This window comes from Lagopus muta, chromosome 16, assembly GCF_023343835.1.
Source record: "Lagopus muta isolate bLagMut1 chromosome 16, bLagMut1 primary, whole genome shotgun sequence".
Taxonomy (NCBI): domain Eukaryota; kingdom Metazoa; phylum Chordata; class Aves; order Galliformes; family Phasianidae; genus Lagopus; species Lagopus muta.
The window spans coordinates 7,219,637-7,234,507 of record NC_064448.1 but is presented as its reverse complement, the minus strand read 5'-3'; the positions used below and the strand labels follow the sequence as shown (position 1 = coordinate 7,234,507).

Genomic DNA, 14,871 nt, shown 5'->3' with positions numbered 1-14,871 from the left:
GGTTCTGAATCACATCCAGTGTCTTCCATACACAATACTCCTTTAAATCCGCTCCTCACTGCAGTATTTGAGAATGTTTCCTTAGCTTAGCGGTGAGTGCTACGCCTGCTTTGTTGGAATGTCACTTTCAGTGTAATTATATGAGAAGAGAACTTTGCACAAGTCCCCATAAATCACTTCTCACAACATACTCTCCTGAGCTAATGGTTTGCAACCCCGTCAGTTGCACTGATACAACTCTTCATATGCGTGCACAGGAGATCCAACCACTGACATAAGCCAGGGTAGAAATAGTACTAAAGGAAAGGAGTTGCTTTTCTACTCTTGATCTTTTCATTGATTCAGATATACCAGAGTCTCACAGTTTTACCAGCACAACAGAGGGAGACAGAAAACTGCACTGCATGGAACAAGCAGGTCAAAGGACTGCTGAACCTGAAGGACTGTTGAAGTCCCCATGTCACATAACTGTACTCACAGACTGTATTTTAACAGATGCTGCAATCTTAGTGATCCTTACTCTGAAAGTGTTCACTGGACTACAACCTACAGCTGTCTGGAAGCCAAGCTGATAAAAGATGACATTATATGACAAAACTGCAGTACAGATTAATGATTAATTTTTTTCCAGCCTTCCTTATGACATGTAACACTTTCCAGCTTTGAAGTCATGGAACAGAACATGCAACCAATTCTGTCCTTTCTAGTTAAAAATTTACTATTAAAGATGATCCCAGAATTGTAATGGCTACCTCTGTCCATCAAATCCACTGTCTTTAAATTGCTAAGAAGCTTGCCCTTCCAATGTTTGCAGCAAGATGGCATCTGTGCCATTAGAAGCAACACACTGAACTGAAACAGAGTAACAATGTTTTCACATTACTTGCTGTTCTAACAACATTCACAACTATCTAAATGGTACTTCTCATGAAAGGAAGTTCCCATTCTATCAAGTTGAAGTTAAACTGCAGGATCAAATACCTTGCACGTGGAGATAAATCCTGGGTAGATCTGTGAGAGTGTAAGCACAGGGCAGGACTGGGGTTCTGGAGCAGACTGTGTGACATCCTCGATAAAAGGCTCAAAAGTAAAGCAGAGATGGCAGTGCTGTGAGGAGCCATTAGGGCCATCAGGACCATTACAGCCACTGGGGCTGCTGGGGCCATTGGGGCCACCTGCCACCCACATGCCACAGCACTGAGCACAGCTCGTGGCCCACACTGTGGGGTCAGCAGTTGTTCCTTGTTTTGGATGTCCAAGATCATGCAATGTTTTGAGGGTGCAAATGAAGATAATAAGGAATGTTCAGCTACGTTCCTTAAGAACACTGTGGCTATAAAGTAATTTGTATAAAAAATCTTTCTCTCCCAAATGGCAGTGAGGAAAGGAAGATCTGGACGTGCCACAAAAATTGTATATACCCATCTTTTCCTCAGACACTTTGAAGTCTGAAGGGGAAGAAAATGGAAAAGAATGGAAAGAAAAATTAGATCTATCCCTGTGGAATTTTGCACGGCACAACCACAGCCCTGCAGCCACTCACCTCCCACAGTGCAGGGCCCTCCTCTCCCTCCTCACACAGCCCCTCCTCCTGCCCTCTTACACCACAGCCATGGCATCCCTAAAGCTCTCCAGAGGCCTTTGCACATCTGAGGTACCAGCTCCTTCACCACAGAGCAGGACACTGCTGTCACTGTTCAAAGTTGTGTCACTGCAGATACAGAGTCGATGCTGACCTCTTTGCCGCTGCAGTTCTAGTGAGGAAATGCATGAGCAGAGCTGTTTGTCAGGAAGACCGGCAGCTGAGTGGCTGCATTGCCTGGCATTTTTGCCAGCTTCTTCCCTTCGTTCCCTTACAACATGACAGGCAGAGCACTGGAGCTGTGACAGAAAGCAAACATGAAAATCAGATGAGTGATTCCTGGAATAGCTCCTCAGTATCCAAGATGTTAACTGTGAATACGTACACGAACCCACCAATAAATGAGTCCCTCACGCTTATTCATTTTTCATTTGCCATCCATAGTAGCAACTACATCATCATGCTTTGGCGAAGGCATCTTTCAAGTCTCAGTGCTTACAAAGTTTTGACTGTGGGATGATACTTCTGTCTGTTCTCAACGATGTGCATTTATCTTCTTGACAAATAAAGGCTCAAAATAGGCCCTATGCCCTCTTTATCACACAAACACTAAATAGAGACAAGAGCCTTTTAGGCGCTGGAATGCTCCTCTTTGTTGTTAGTATAAGAACATAGAACTACAACAAGCTGGCAGAAAACCTAAAAACTAGGTTAAGACACCTAAGCAACAGAACAAATGCTTTCTTCTGCTGCATCTGAGAAAACTGCTCAGAGCGAGGCTACTTGTCCTGTGGTCATCAGCACAATTCTAACATGATAGCACTGTCAATCCAAATGTATCCTGCACTGATTTTTTTACGTAACAGCACAGAAAGATGCAAGCTATGTTCAGAGGTCAGACACAGACTTCAGATTAACAAAAATGAGGTTGTTTGATATTCTGATGATTCAAGAAATATAGTACTGCCATGACTCGCCTCCTTTTTTCCCTTTCCTCAGAGAATTGTTTCTTTCTGACACAAGTTAGGATCATGAAGCAGGAGTTCAGATGCACCAAGCAGAAGGCTCTAACCATGAATACCACTTACATCACTGTGTGTTAATATTACTGAGGGCAGTCGTACCAAATGCACATGCATTGGTTTGGTTGTTAAACTACCATCAAGCTAGCTACATTTTCTCCCTTGTTTTTCTTGGACAGATATTTCATTTTAAGAAGTTTTTTGTTCTGTTTGTTTTTCCCTCCCACTAAACTGACCCCCAGTTGCAGACGTATCCACCACTACACTAGAAAACTCATCAATTTTCATCACAAATATCAAAGCTAGAGATCCTTTGAGAGGGAAATAAAGAGATTAGATCATTGTGCTTTCTTGGAAAATGTTGCAAACTTGTTTACCAGAAAACTATTACAGTTAGAGAATAAAAGCAGAACCATGTCACTACCAATAGAAGTTTGGATCCTGCAAATATTTTTGTTTGTGACATTTATAAAATTACATCTCAAAGAAGAAGGGAAGTTAAGGGCAATTTTTCAAGTGTTGGTAGCAACAGCTAGAACCAGACTTAGTTTCACTCTAATTTCAGGGTGGTTTACTATTTAGAATACATAAAATATATTGGTTGGTGCTTGCCCATCAGCTTTCACTTGCTTCTATGAAGACCTTTTGGCATTACTCCTTGAATACAAAGAAAACACCATGAATCTCATCTATTTTCCCTGTCAAAAGCTTTGTGTTTTCCCCGGAAAGAATGCAGAGCCTACTTGAGGGTTAGGAAATGAAAAGTGCAAATAGATGCACTGCCATCATCATTATCATCATCGTTATACACAAAACAAAAAACCATGTAAGGATGCATACTTTTTACTCATCAGGCATTATTTAGCGACACAGGTTTAAACATACAGTCTTAACACAATTTGTTCTTTCTTGCACTGCCTCTCCCAAGCACAGTGATGGTTCATCTGGAAACAAGGTGGCCTAGGGGCAGCTCTGTCAGCTGGCATGCACAGTACCCAGGATTTATTCCCACACTGAGCCTCTGGATGCTTGGCTTGGCTGGAGTGAGGGAAAATGAAATGTTTTAACTAAGTTAAAGCAGCAAGAGAGATTCTAGGCTTGTTTGGCTGATTTCTATCTGACTATGTTTTAGGATCCAAAGGGACCTCATGAAGTGCCCTCTACAGAGGCAATCAGAACGTAAGTTGGTTGAAAACACCACTGTGTGTGTTTCTATTGGATACAACGCTGTTTTGGGGGTATTCTTTCTGGGGGTTGAAAATGTTTTAATATATTCATCCTGCACTAATGCCAAAATCTGATACGAGACTTTTAAACTACATATTTTATACAAGTAATCAGTACAATTCTTCACTGCAGAAGGTGGGTGTATTCATCAGTACAGACAATTTCACAGAACCATCAACATTTTCTAGCATGACTGTAGACTTACATAGGGAAAAAGATTAAAAAAATGCTACTTCCTCTTTTTAGGAATAGAGTGGATTTGGCTTGTTATTTCAGTGCAAAAGAGATATTTCTAGATTAAAAGCTGGATGCAGTGCGTATGTCATACTCTGCTATCCACACACACAGAAATACCTATTGTCAGTCCTGACTCCTTTGCAGTGTTAAGTCATGGAACTCAAAAGTTTGGCTAGGGGCAAAAGGCTACAAAATGCATTCCAGTATCTTTAAAGCCTCCCTTAAACAAAGTGTTTAAGTTTTATCTGTTTATTTGGTTCCTTGGGAACATTTTAGATTGTGATATAAATGGCTCATTTAGCTGTCCTTTTGGAATTAGGATGAGCCACTTAACTCAAAAGGCTTGGAAGAAATTATGATAAAACATGTCACGATGGCAATGGTAAGCTCTCAGAAAAGTAGAGATTGCCCTTACTATCTTAACTCACTCCATCACATTATGATACAGCTTTGATTAAAAACCTCGTATTTTACTTCTTGTTTTGGATGCGTCTTAATCAAAGCCAGAGGGGAGAGCACCCAATGAACAAGAAACTCTCAGATTTTGCTTTCAAACCCTTTGTTCAATTTTCATTCTCCTGATGATATCTGAACTCACTGTTATGAGCAGCAGCGCATCCAGGCCTTGGGCAGTGCACCAGGACAGCCTTGCTCACACCTCAGTCAAATACAACTTGACAATAACAACCAAGCATCACATGCAAGCCCACAGGCTTTTTTTTCTGTAGCCCAAAGCTCAGGGAACGCAGCCCAAGGTGACTCCCAAATGCAATGCAGATGTTGGCCAGCTCTGAAACCCACTGCAAGATAAAAAAGGCAAGAGTACTTCTTAGCATGGTAGAGGTGATGGTTTTTAATTGTTAAAAACCACAAAACTGCTTTATTGGCCTCTGCTTTTAGAGATGACTAAAACACATTTCCTTTATATAAAATCATATGTAAGATGTTATGTTTCTGTAGAGCCAAAAATGTGAGTAAATGAATGACTGCATTAATGGAAAACGTTCTGGTACGAAGTTTCATCCTTAAAACCTGGCAGACGGACCCGTGGGGCGGCAGAAGGCACCGGCCAACTGCTGGACCGAAGGGGATTGAACGCAGCAGAGAGACAACACGCATAACCCTATGAAGGGCGGTGCGGCGTTGCCAGCAGAGCGCTCAAAACTCGCCTGCTGTTATCGGTCGAAACTCGCGCGTGAACACAGCAGGTAGGGTCGTTCAGCAAACCCAAAACCAGCCCTTTTTTCTTTCTGATCAAGCTCTCAAACCGAACCGCTCGTCCCGCCGTGCGACGTCGCCGGACAACGAGCCGCGACGGGCTCAGCGCGGTTCGGCCCGGGGCGGTCGCGGCGCCGCAGCCCCCTCCGCCGGGCGGGGCGGGGCCCTCCGTGAGTCACGTGCCGCGGGGAGGGGGCGGAGCCTCGAAGCTGCGCGCACCTGCGGCGGCCTCCGCCTTTGTGCAGTGCAGGTGCGGCGCCCTCACACCCCCCCCCGCCGTGACGTCACGCGGCCGCTCGCGGGGCACCATGGGAGAATCCCGATGTTTTCCGACGGATGCGCTCAGCGGCGCGGCGGCTTGAGGCGGCTCCGGGAGCGACGCGCGGGGGGCGGCGGGGATCCGGGCGGACGGACGGCTCGCGTCCCGGCTCTTGCCCGGCCCCGCGGGAGGCATGGCGCACCCGCCCCTCCCTGAGGCGTCCTCGGCCGTCCCCTGAGCTCCCCGGTGCCGGGCCCCGCCGCAGCTTTCCGACGGCGCCGGGAAGATGCTGCCGCGGCTGGCGCTGCCCGGCTGACGCCCCGCCGCCGCCGCGCCCCCGTCCCCATTGTCCCCCGGCGGCCGCCGGCTCCATGAGCGCCTCCTCCCGCCCCCGCCTCTGAGCCTCCCGCCCGCCGCCTCATGGCTGCATCGGAAGAAGGGCCCGGCTGCTTTCTCCCGCGAGGCAGATCGCAGAGTGACCCCAGCATCCTCACCGAGCCCGCGGGCCCCGGGGCCGGGGAGCACGCAGGTAACGGCCCCGCGCACCGAGCAGCGCCGGGGGGCGCGTCGCGATCCGCCGCCGCTTTGCAGCCCGCTGAGATGCAGGCAGACGCTCGCTGCTGCGGGCACCGGCGCCGGCGGAGCCCTGAGCCCTGCGCTCGCAGCTCCCGCCCGAGTGCTGCCGGGGCTCCGCGGGGAGCGCCGCACCTGGGCTGCCCTGAGAGCGTGGGGGTCGGGGCTCCCAGCGTAGAAGGGAGTGGGCTGTTTGCGTGGCATCACCATGGAGACGAGAGGCAGCAGGGTCGTAATTAAGCGCTTTCTCCCCTCAAGAAGGTAATTTTCACTTCATGGGGAGCAGTGTAATCTTCTTACGAAGTGTGGCCACAGAGGGTGGTGCCGGCTGAATTACCGGCATATAATATTCTGATTAGATCGGGGCTTTTTCTCCCCTTTAACACTGGCTAATGATGTTTTCAGCTCAACTTCACTTCGAGGAATAATTCTGATTGTCTGTTAGGGTGTTGAGTCAGTAATTGCAGATGTCAGCACCTGAGCAATGACGACCCCTTTAGAGTAAAAAGAAACAATTAACTGCATTGCTTTAATGTGGTGTGATTGCAAAGGAAGACCCAGCAATAAGCTAGGAGCAAAGGCAAAGAGCCAGTTTACTCTGGGTTTATATAAGTAGACAATCATGCAAGCCCTGGAAGAGAAAAAGAGTAATCAAAATAGCACAAGACAATGAATGGAGCATTGATACTCCCTGCTGAATGCTGAATTCTAAACCCAGAAATAGGTCTGGGTCAGGCACTGTCAGCCTGAAAGAGGTAGTGCAAAACTGCATTTAGGGACTAAACTCCAGGTCTGGTTTATTTCAGATTACTGTGTGAATAAAATGTTTCAGTCTGTTTTTGATACACCTGCCACACTGTTCCCTTCTGATCCAACGTGTGTGTTAATACTTGTCACTATTTTAAGTTTTCTCAATTATTTGTTGTTTTTTTTTTTAAATCAAGCAATTCTGAGCACCTTGGTCTAGAATTAAATACAAATTAAATTAAGCAAAACAACAGATGATTTGTCTCTAATGCCCAACAGTTCCAATACCGTAAGTAAAGGGAACAAAGGACTCTAACATGAACTGCTCCACTCACTCCCAAAGGGGCAATCTTGACTGAAAGGAATGTATGTTTCTGCCATTTGATTTCTGAAAGCAGAAGTGACTAATGAAAGGATTATATATTCAATCTCACTTTTAATTCCCCTATGGTGTTTTCTGCTAGACAATTACTTGGACATTTGTGAAATATGCAACAAAGAAAGTATACAACGTGTCTGACACATAGACAAAGATATTTATATTTTACTTTTTTTTTTTTTTTTTTTTTTTTTTTTTTTGTGAGGAGAAAGAATTATCAATACTAAGTAGCATTTTTCGTCCCCTAAAACAGACTTTAGCTGGTAGGACAGTGTCCCACTGCATGGCAGAAGCTATAGTAATATGCAAGAAAGGATGTCTTTTAAGGTATTGTGATAGGCATGCAATATGTGGAAAGAAACAAAAGGTGCTAAATACATATGGGTTTAGTTTAGGCTGGTAAAAATAATGAGTGATAGAGCTAGATGTTCAGTAAGCTTTTCCAGGTTTTCTATATACTGCTTAAGTTTGTTTATCAGTTAGTATTGAGCATCTGCATGTTCCCACCTGATAATAAAACAAATTAATTAAATATTTTACTCTTATTTTAAAGAATCACTCAAAAACCTGAAATATAACTGTAAGAATTATATATGCTAAACCATACAACATTTTTTATCTTACAATGTTATTCTGAAAAATTTTGCCGTTCTCATTGTGTGGTCAGAATAAACATCTATGGACTCTTAAGTTAAAAGACTTAAGTAAAATGCATTAGGAGTGCTGAATGTTCCCAAGTTTGTGTTTACATCCCAGTCCTGCTCACAGACTCGCCTGTTAGAGAAGCACAAACATGTAGGATTCTTTGTTCATTTTAAAAAATTACATGTATGAGTTAAATGCATGTTTAAATTATGCAGGCAAATAAGGCAATAGCAAAACAAAGGTATGACTGAAGGATCCTTACAGAAACATTCCTACTTTTGTATGGCATTTGAATAAGGTATTTCTGCTGGAGGTTAAGTCCCCTTTTGCAACATTTTCCTGAATGCATGATGTGGTGGGATTATTCTGCACCAATTCATTTCACTATGTCTACTGCAGGAAAGGATATCAAGGTAGATAATGTAGTGGTAGATGAAGTCTGCCTATTTTATAAAGATTTTCCTGGTGATCATATAATTTGTACTCCTCTTCTTGACCAGTATTAATTATTATTTTAGCCAAGCTTTGTCCAGGAGATTTCAGTGATGCTAGACTGCTGAGAATGTAGAGGTGCCAGTAGGCATTTCATGTATTTTCCTAAGAAAACTCTGATGCAGTGTTTTATTTTTCCTCTCTCTTGAAACATCACCTTCACAGTTGATCGTGTGTACACAGCATGGTTGCAAGACTGGCTGTCCTGTGAGTTCAAGATTCTTTATCACTGGACCACGTAATCTCTTTTCAGGTGATACTGGGTAATGTAAACATCAGACTCAAGGACTGAAGACAGCAGGTGTTAGTTCACCTTCCTGCTGTCATCTGGTTAGCTGTTATATGCAATTTTCTGATGAACTGTTGGTTGAGATCAAATCTCAAAGGGAATTTCCCACGTGAGAAACAAAGACTTAAGTTTGTTGGTTGATCTGTTTCTTTGAAGAGGACTCTCCTTCCAGTGACACATGAAATAACTAAGTAGCTGACTGGTTCCAATAGCCTGAGACATTAGAAGATGTGAGAAGTTCTGGACACTCAAAATCCTGGCTGCTGCCAGCAGAAGTTGCAATTACTCCAAGCATCAAATAATTGAGGCTTCACAATAAAGATTATCTATTGTGTTTTTCTTCACAAAGCATTCACTGAAGAAATGAGAAGCTATTCCATAAGCTTGATTTACTGGAAGAGATGTAATCTTTACAGACCACAGTGAATTTCTTAACATGAAAAAAAAGACCTTTAAAAAACTAGCACATTACTGGCATTTTATTAAATGTTCCTGCAGTAATTAAGATAAACAAGGCATTCAGTGAACCTGACTAGAGACAGGTAGTAGCTACTTAATCTAAAGCAAAGATACAAATTTAGATCCTTTGTTTAGGTCCTATGTTAATTAAACAGCAGCTCCTCACAGTGATCAACTAAGATGCCACAATGGCAGCCTGAGAAGAAAATATGGAGCTAGTTATCTGCTGCAAGCTTCAGTGACAAATAGATAGCTTCCTCCAGTATTTACACAGTGCATATTGTTCCTGTTCTTTGCGTAGGGAATAGCAGAAAGATAGGAAGGAATTAACGTTTCTTCCCTTTAATCAAGTCAGTTATTTCCTCAAGCAGTGTTAGATCACATTGACAGCTATTTTCACGTGATTTCTAGAACTCTGGTTGGAGAAGACTGACTGAGAAGCCTTCTCCATCACTGTGCTAAGCTGTGGTGATCGTCAACATCTGGCAAGTTAAAGCTGCTTCAGAATACTCCATGTTGCTCCATGGTCAGCAGCAGAGGGCACTGAATTAACTTAAGGAGAGAAAATGGGATAATTCATAATCCTTCATCACTGTTCTTAATTCTCAAAATTCAAAAGAATTACAGCAAGAAGCATTTTTGTATGTTTATATTTTGTATTATATTTTTAAGAGACAGGTACTATAGGGATATAAGAGACAGGTACTATAGGGATATAAGCCACCAAAGTGATGCCGAGGGAAAGTTATAAGGCTATAAAACATTGAGTATAGGAATACTCTATACTTTTATTTTCTAATTTTTCCTTTTTTTTTTTTTCCTTCCTAAATCTGTAAGGTAGCCTGGATAAACTATAATTCCCTTCACGTGCCTAACAAAGACCTATTAGGGTTATTTTATGCCGATGAAGATTTTCATTAGTGTTAATTACTGACATATTTATTGCTTCAAGAAGTTCTCTGGGTTTGAGTCTTGCACATAGCATTAGGGACTTGTTAGCAATTGCAACGTCATGCTTTCCCTCCTTAGCCACCAGGACGAAACACTAGCAAACTACCTGCTGATGGGAGTTGATGGCAGGGAAGGTTCAAACACTCAAACATATTAAAAGTAAAGTAGGTTTGTGCTGTGGATATTTGTAAGAAACAAATGAAAGGCAAAGAGAAATGGGTACAACTGGGCTGCAGATACAAATTAGTGACAGCTTTCTAAATCTGCTCCAGTGACCTTTGCTGTAAAACTACTCATTCCAGGCCCATAATTCAGAAAAACCTGTAATTGTCCATAAGTTAAAACATGTACTTAAGACTCTAGAAAATTGATAGTGGAGTGAATGTCAGGACAAAAAAAAAAAAAAAAAGAAAGATGCTGTTGATGCCCTGCCTGTTAGCCTGCTGGTGCTGTCATCATTCTGCAGTCTTTCAGATCACTGCAACTTAAATCAGGGATTTGCAGTCTTATCCATGATGTACTTCATTGATTCGATGCTAATGCTTGAGCCAGCCTACCTATGAAAATATTCATAGGTTTCTTCTACCAGAAAGACTTTGGTCTCTATTTCATTTTCCTGTATCAAGTTGTCTGTTTTGTTAATAGAATTTGTTTGCCCTGAATGGTATTTCTTCTTTAAAAAAAAAAAAAAAGTGTGCCAAGTCTCCTACATCCTTTCCCAATAGTACTAATTTATGACCAAAATTCAGCTAGGAAATGGTTTTAACTTCACCATAACATCACCATATTTTTCATGTGTATGAAGTTTTGTGATATTTTAAGTTCTTTTACTCAAAGTCAGCAAGTATCTGATCTAATTCTGACCAAGGGCTCCCAGCTGAAGCTTACTGTTCCACATATATTTAATTTCTCATATGATACCATAGGGACTCTACTGAGGAACACACAGTTGAGACTAGAAATGTGCAGATATTAATTCACATTCCAACTTAATATCCTATTTCTATTGAAATCCAAACTTCAGTCTTGTACTGCTCCCCAAGGCATTTGTTATTTGTGGAATGTCCAGTTCCTAACATAGCACCATAAGAATCACCACAGTATCACCAAGTAGTGCAGTGCTAGGTAACAAAGGGGTTGTTGTGCTTTTGGGAAGCTCTGTTTCTTTCTCATCAGTTCTCCAGTTTCTTGCTACCTGATCTATGTGCACCCATGGTCCTGTCATGCAGGGAAGCACAGAACTCCCTTCATCTGTCCTGCAGTGGAACATCTCTTCCTGCCTCAGAGACTTTCCTCCCTGGTGCATGACTTGTCTGTGGCAGCTCTTCACCAGCACTTTCCAGGAGGGGAGAGTAATCCCCCCATTTCTGGAGAGGAGAATGGACACAGGGTGCTTACACAAGTCCCACACATGGGACTTAGGCACAAACTGCAGTAGAGCATATCTAGTAATTTTGGTATGGCACGTGTCTGGATTCATGACAACAGTGTGGTGTCATTGTGCTGCAGATCACTGAACAAGATGAATGCTTAATACAGACTACCTCGTGCTGGTTGCCTGGATATTTTACTTATTGAAACTGTAAATACTTTTTACAGTTTATTTTTTTAGGATTCAAGACAGAGATAGGGATATGATGTCTTAATGCTAAGATTTGTAGCAGTGAAATGAATTCTATTAATGTGCTATTCATGTTTGGGATTGTTTGTAGGCTTTGCCAAGACCTGACCATTACTTCTGCTAGGTGTATTTAGACATATATTAGACTTCCGTAAATGAACTACAGACCTGTAATGAGGAAAAAAAGCATTTTACAGTTTTGTTTCTCCTAAAACCCAAGTTGGCAGGTAGTTTGAATGTTGCTGAAAATACCTTTTGACCAACAAGTAGAAGTACTCATTACACAGCATCATAACAGTCTGAATTCACAACATGTCAACATATGGGAAGTACTTGCTGGTGTTAAGAGTTTTTTTCCTTCCCCTCCCCCCACATCTATCGACACTCTGGAATCCTTGAAAAATAACAGAGTCCTGTTTTCCTCCCATCATTACAATCACATGTGGTGATTGATTGAACTGAATCTCACTTTGAAAGGTGCAAGCGTAAGTGATTGTCACACAGCTGAAACCTGCACTCTTCTCCCACATTGCAGACCCTGTGCTGTGCTCTGCTGCTCCAGATGCCTGCTCTGCCTCCCATTCTCAGTGCTGCTAGCAAATTCCTTGGCATACATAAAAGATTGGGTCTAAACTTGAGTGTGAGAGAGTACCATTCTAACTGCATATCCTTGAAAACCTTTTTCACTAGTTATCTGATCTAGAAGGTTCTTACATCCTTTGTTTCCCTTGTTGAATCAGAATTAAGTTTGTTAGTTCTAGCTAGTATGTTTTAAATACTGTCTTCTCTAGTTCCTGGGAATCCTCTGCCATGCACCTGAAGGAACCTAGTTCAACAAATACAATTTCTTCACAATTATGTTTGGTTTCAGCAACTCTGACGTTACTCTGGCATTACAAACAGCGGGGATGAGGTTGTACAGTACGCAAAAAATGTTCTTCGTTCTTTTTCCTTGTTCTTTTTTCCTTATTGCTATTCTATAAGGATATTAAATAATGCATTTGCATCTAATTGAAGAAATTCTTAGGTCCTAAAGATACAACCATCAAAGCAAGCTGTCCGACTGAAAAAGGGCTTCTTTACAGTTGCAGTATCTCACACAACATGCAGAAGTATTACAGGTCTCTTCTATACTCAATACAAAGGGCATTTCTGTTTCTCTCCTTACCTCTTCAGATGTTTCTTATGTATCATAAAAGAGCTGTCAGAGATTACAAAAAAAAAGATTCAGGCTCAGATTCTCCAGCATAGATTTCTAGTCTGAGTAATACCTATGGGTCATAACTGACATAATGCACTATTGTGCCAGTTGCTGTGCAGCATATAAAGAGAAACTGTTCTGACTTTAACTAGCTTCTTCTAATTTGGAAAAGACATAAAGCAGCAGAATAAAACAAGAGGTTCTCTTTTTTTTTTTTTTTTTTTTTTTTTTTCCTTTCTCTCTCCACATGGTGAATGGAGATTAATTTCCTTCTCTGAGTTTTTATAGCAAGCCGGTGACACCACTGGAAGTTGACTCTGGATTTTGTAAGGCCCAGTTCTCATTGTAATATTGATTTTTTAAAAAATAATTTATTTCATGTATCTGCCAGTTTCTTGTTCCCTAGCTTCATGTCATAACAATAGAAAACAGCTTATGCACGGGACACAGGCAAGTCTGGTCTCTGACTTTGAGATTTAGCATAAGGATTTCTATTTGTTAAAAGCCTTTGCTAATTGAGTCTTTATGCTGAAAGCTGTTTCATTTAATAGGAGAACAAAAGGAAGCCATGGGCTTTTTGATGAAAGATGGAAAGGGATTTTTAATCTTTTTTTTTTTTTAATGCTTTTCCTTCCCCTCTGCAATTAATCTACCTTCTAAAACCCTTTTTTCATAGCAAGCAGAGGTTGCTGGGAACTTGACAGAGAACTGAAGTCATAAAATATCTATTTGTCCATTATTCCCTTCCTCCCTCCTGCCTCTTTATGGCATTTTAAAATCACATTTGTGGCTTTGCATTTTAAAATTTAATAGCTAGAATTAATTACTCCAGGTTTTCTAGGCAGGTTAGATCTGTAAATACTAAAGACCAAGTAAAGCTAAATATGATACTTTTGTTTTGCTTCCAAATGTAGCTAGAGTTCATATGCTAATACAATGGATTCTTTGTGCCTTCAAATCCCATACCTTTGTTTCAAATTCAAGTTGATTTATGGTATGATGTACACCCAATTTATACATGCCCCAGAGAGCAAATCATATAACTGCTTGAAGCAGGTCAATAGCTTCATGATTGAGTTGGCATAAATATTTCAGTAAGATGATCTTAATCAAAGAGTATCTTGCTTTCAGTAGCATGGTAATATCCTGTAATCATACATGGTTCATGCATGCAAACCTCTGATTTAAAAGAAGTCAAGTTCTTATTCATAAAGCACTTCATGGTGTATATAATGAAGAGAGAGCTCGTGTTCACTTATATTTTAACACCCTCAAATCCCATTCCATTGCAATAACCATCAGCTGGACTTAGGTCACTGCACTGCATCAAGCCAGTGAAGTCTTCAACCTTTTCTGAGGGCTGCTACATCCCTCAGGCCCTGCCATCTTCCCTCTGCCTTTCCTATATTGATCTGCAGTGAATGTCTGTCACATTTCATTCAATTGCTCACAGAAGTCTTCATCTTAACTCTATATGAGACTTTTTAAGTTCTTATAAAAATATGAGGAATGCTCTTGTGGGTCACAACAGTGGTCTGTCTGGTCTAGGAAAGTGTTTTTTGACCATGCTAAGATGATGCTATTTAGGGAGAACATGCTTGCCTAGCTTTGAAATTGGATGCAGACTGGAAGCAAAGCAAGGGGTGGCTGAGTGAACACACCTGAAGACAAAGTGTAATATTTAGTCAGTCTGAGCTCACATAACATACATAAACGTTGATGCTTTGGGCAAGTTCGTTCACCATCTAGAACCAGTCCTGCTTTCTTAGTGAAATTCAGACAAAATCTTAGTTGATGTCACTCTGGAAGAAAGCCTCTTGCTCCTCCAGGTACTTATCAATCTTTTTATCGTGCATGATATGAATCTGTATAGAATATTTACATAGAGCAGACCTTTCCAACAGAAAGAGTTCGCTCCAAGTCTACAGGGGAATCAAACTCTCCTCCCTATTTACCTGTCTTATCACAT

General features: G+C 41.7%; 1 protein-coding gene across 2 annotated transcripts in view; it reads left to right on the top strand.

Annotated features, from left to right (window-relative positions):
- Positions 1-5,623: 5,623 nt before the first annotated feature.
- Positions 5,624-14,871, top strand: part of PHACTR3 (phosphatase and actin regulator 3) — a 94,809-nt gene continuing 85,561 nt past the window's right edge. Inside the window, exon 1 of one of the 2 annotated variants that reach the window (XM_048962774.1) lies at positions 5,624-6,074. In XM_048962774.1, the coding sequence (XP_048818731.1) occupies positions 5,966-6,074 (109 nt within the window). In that variant the 5' untranslated portion in view covers positions 5,624-5,965. The remainder of the gene's footprint in view (positions 6,075-14,871) is intronic. The other variant, XM_048962775.1, reaches the window with a different exon arrangement.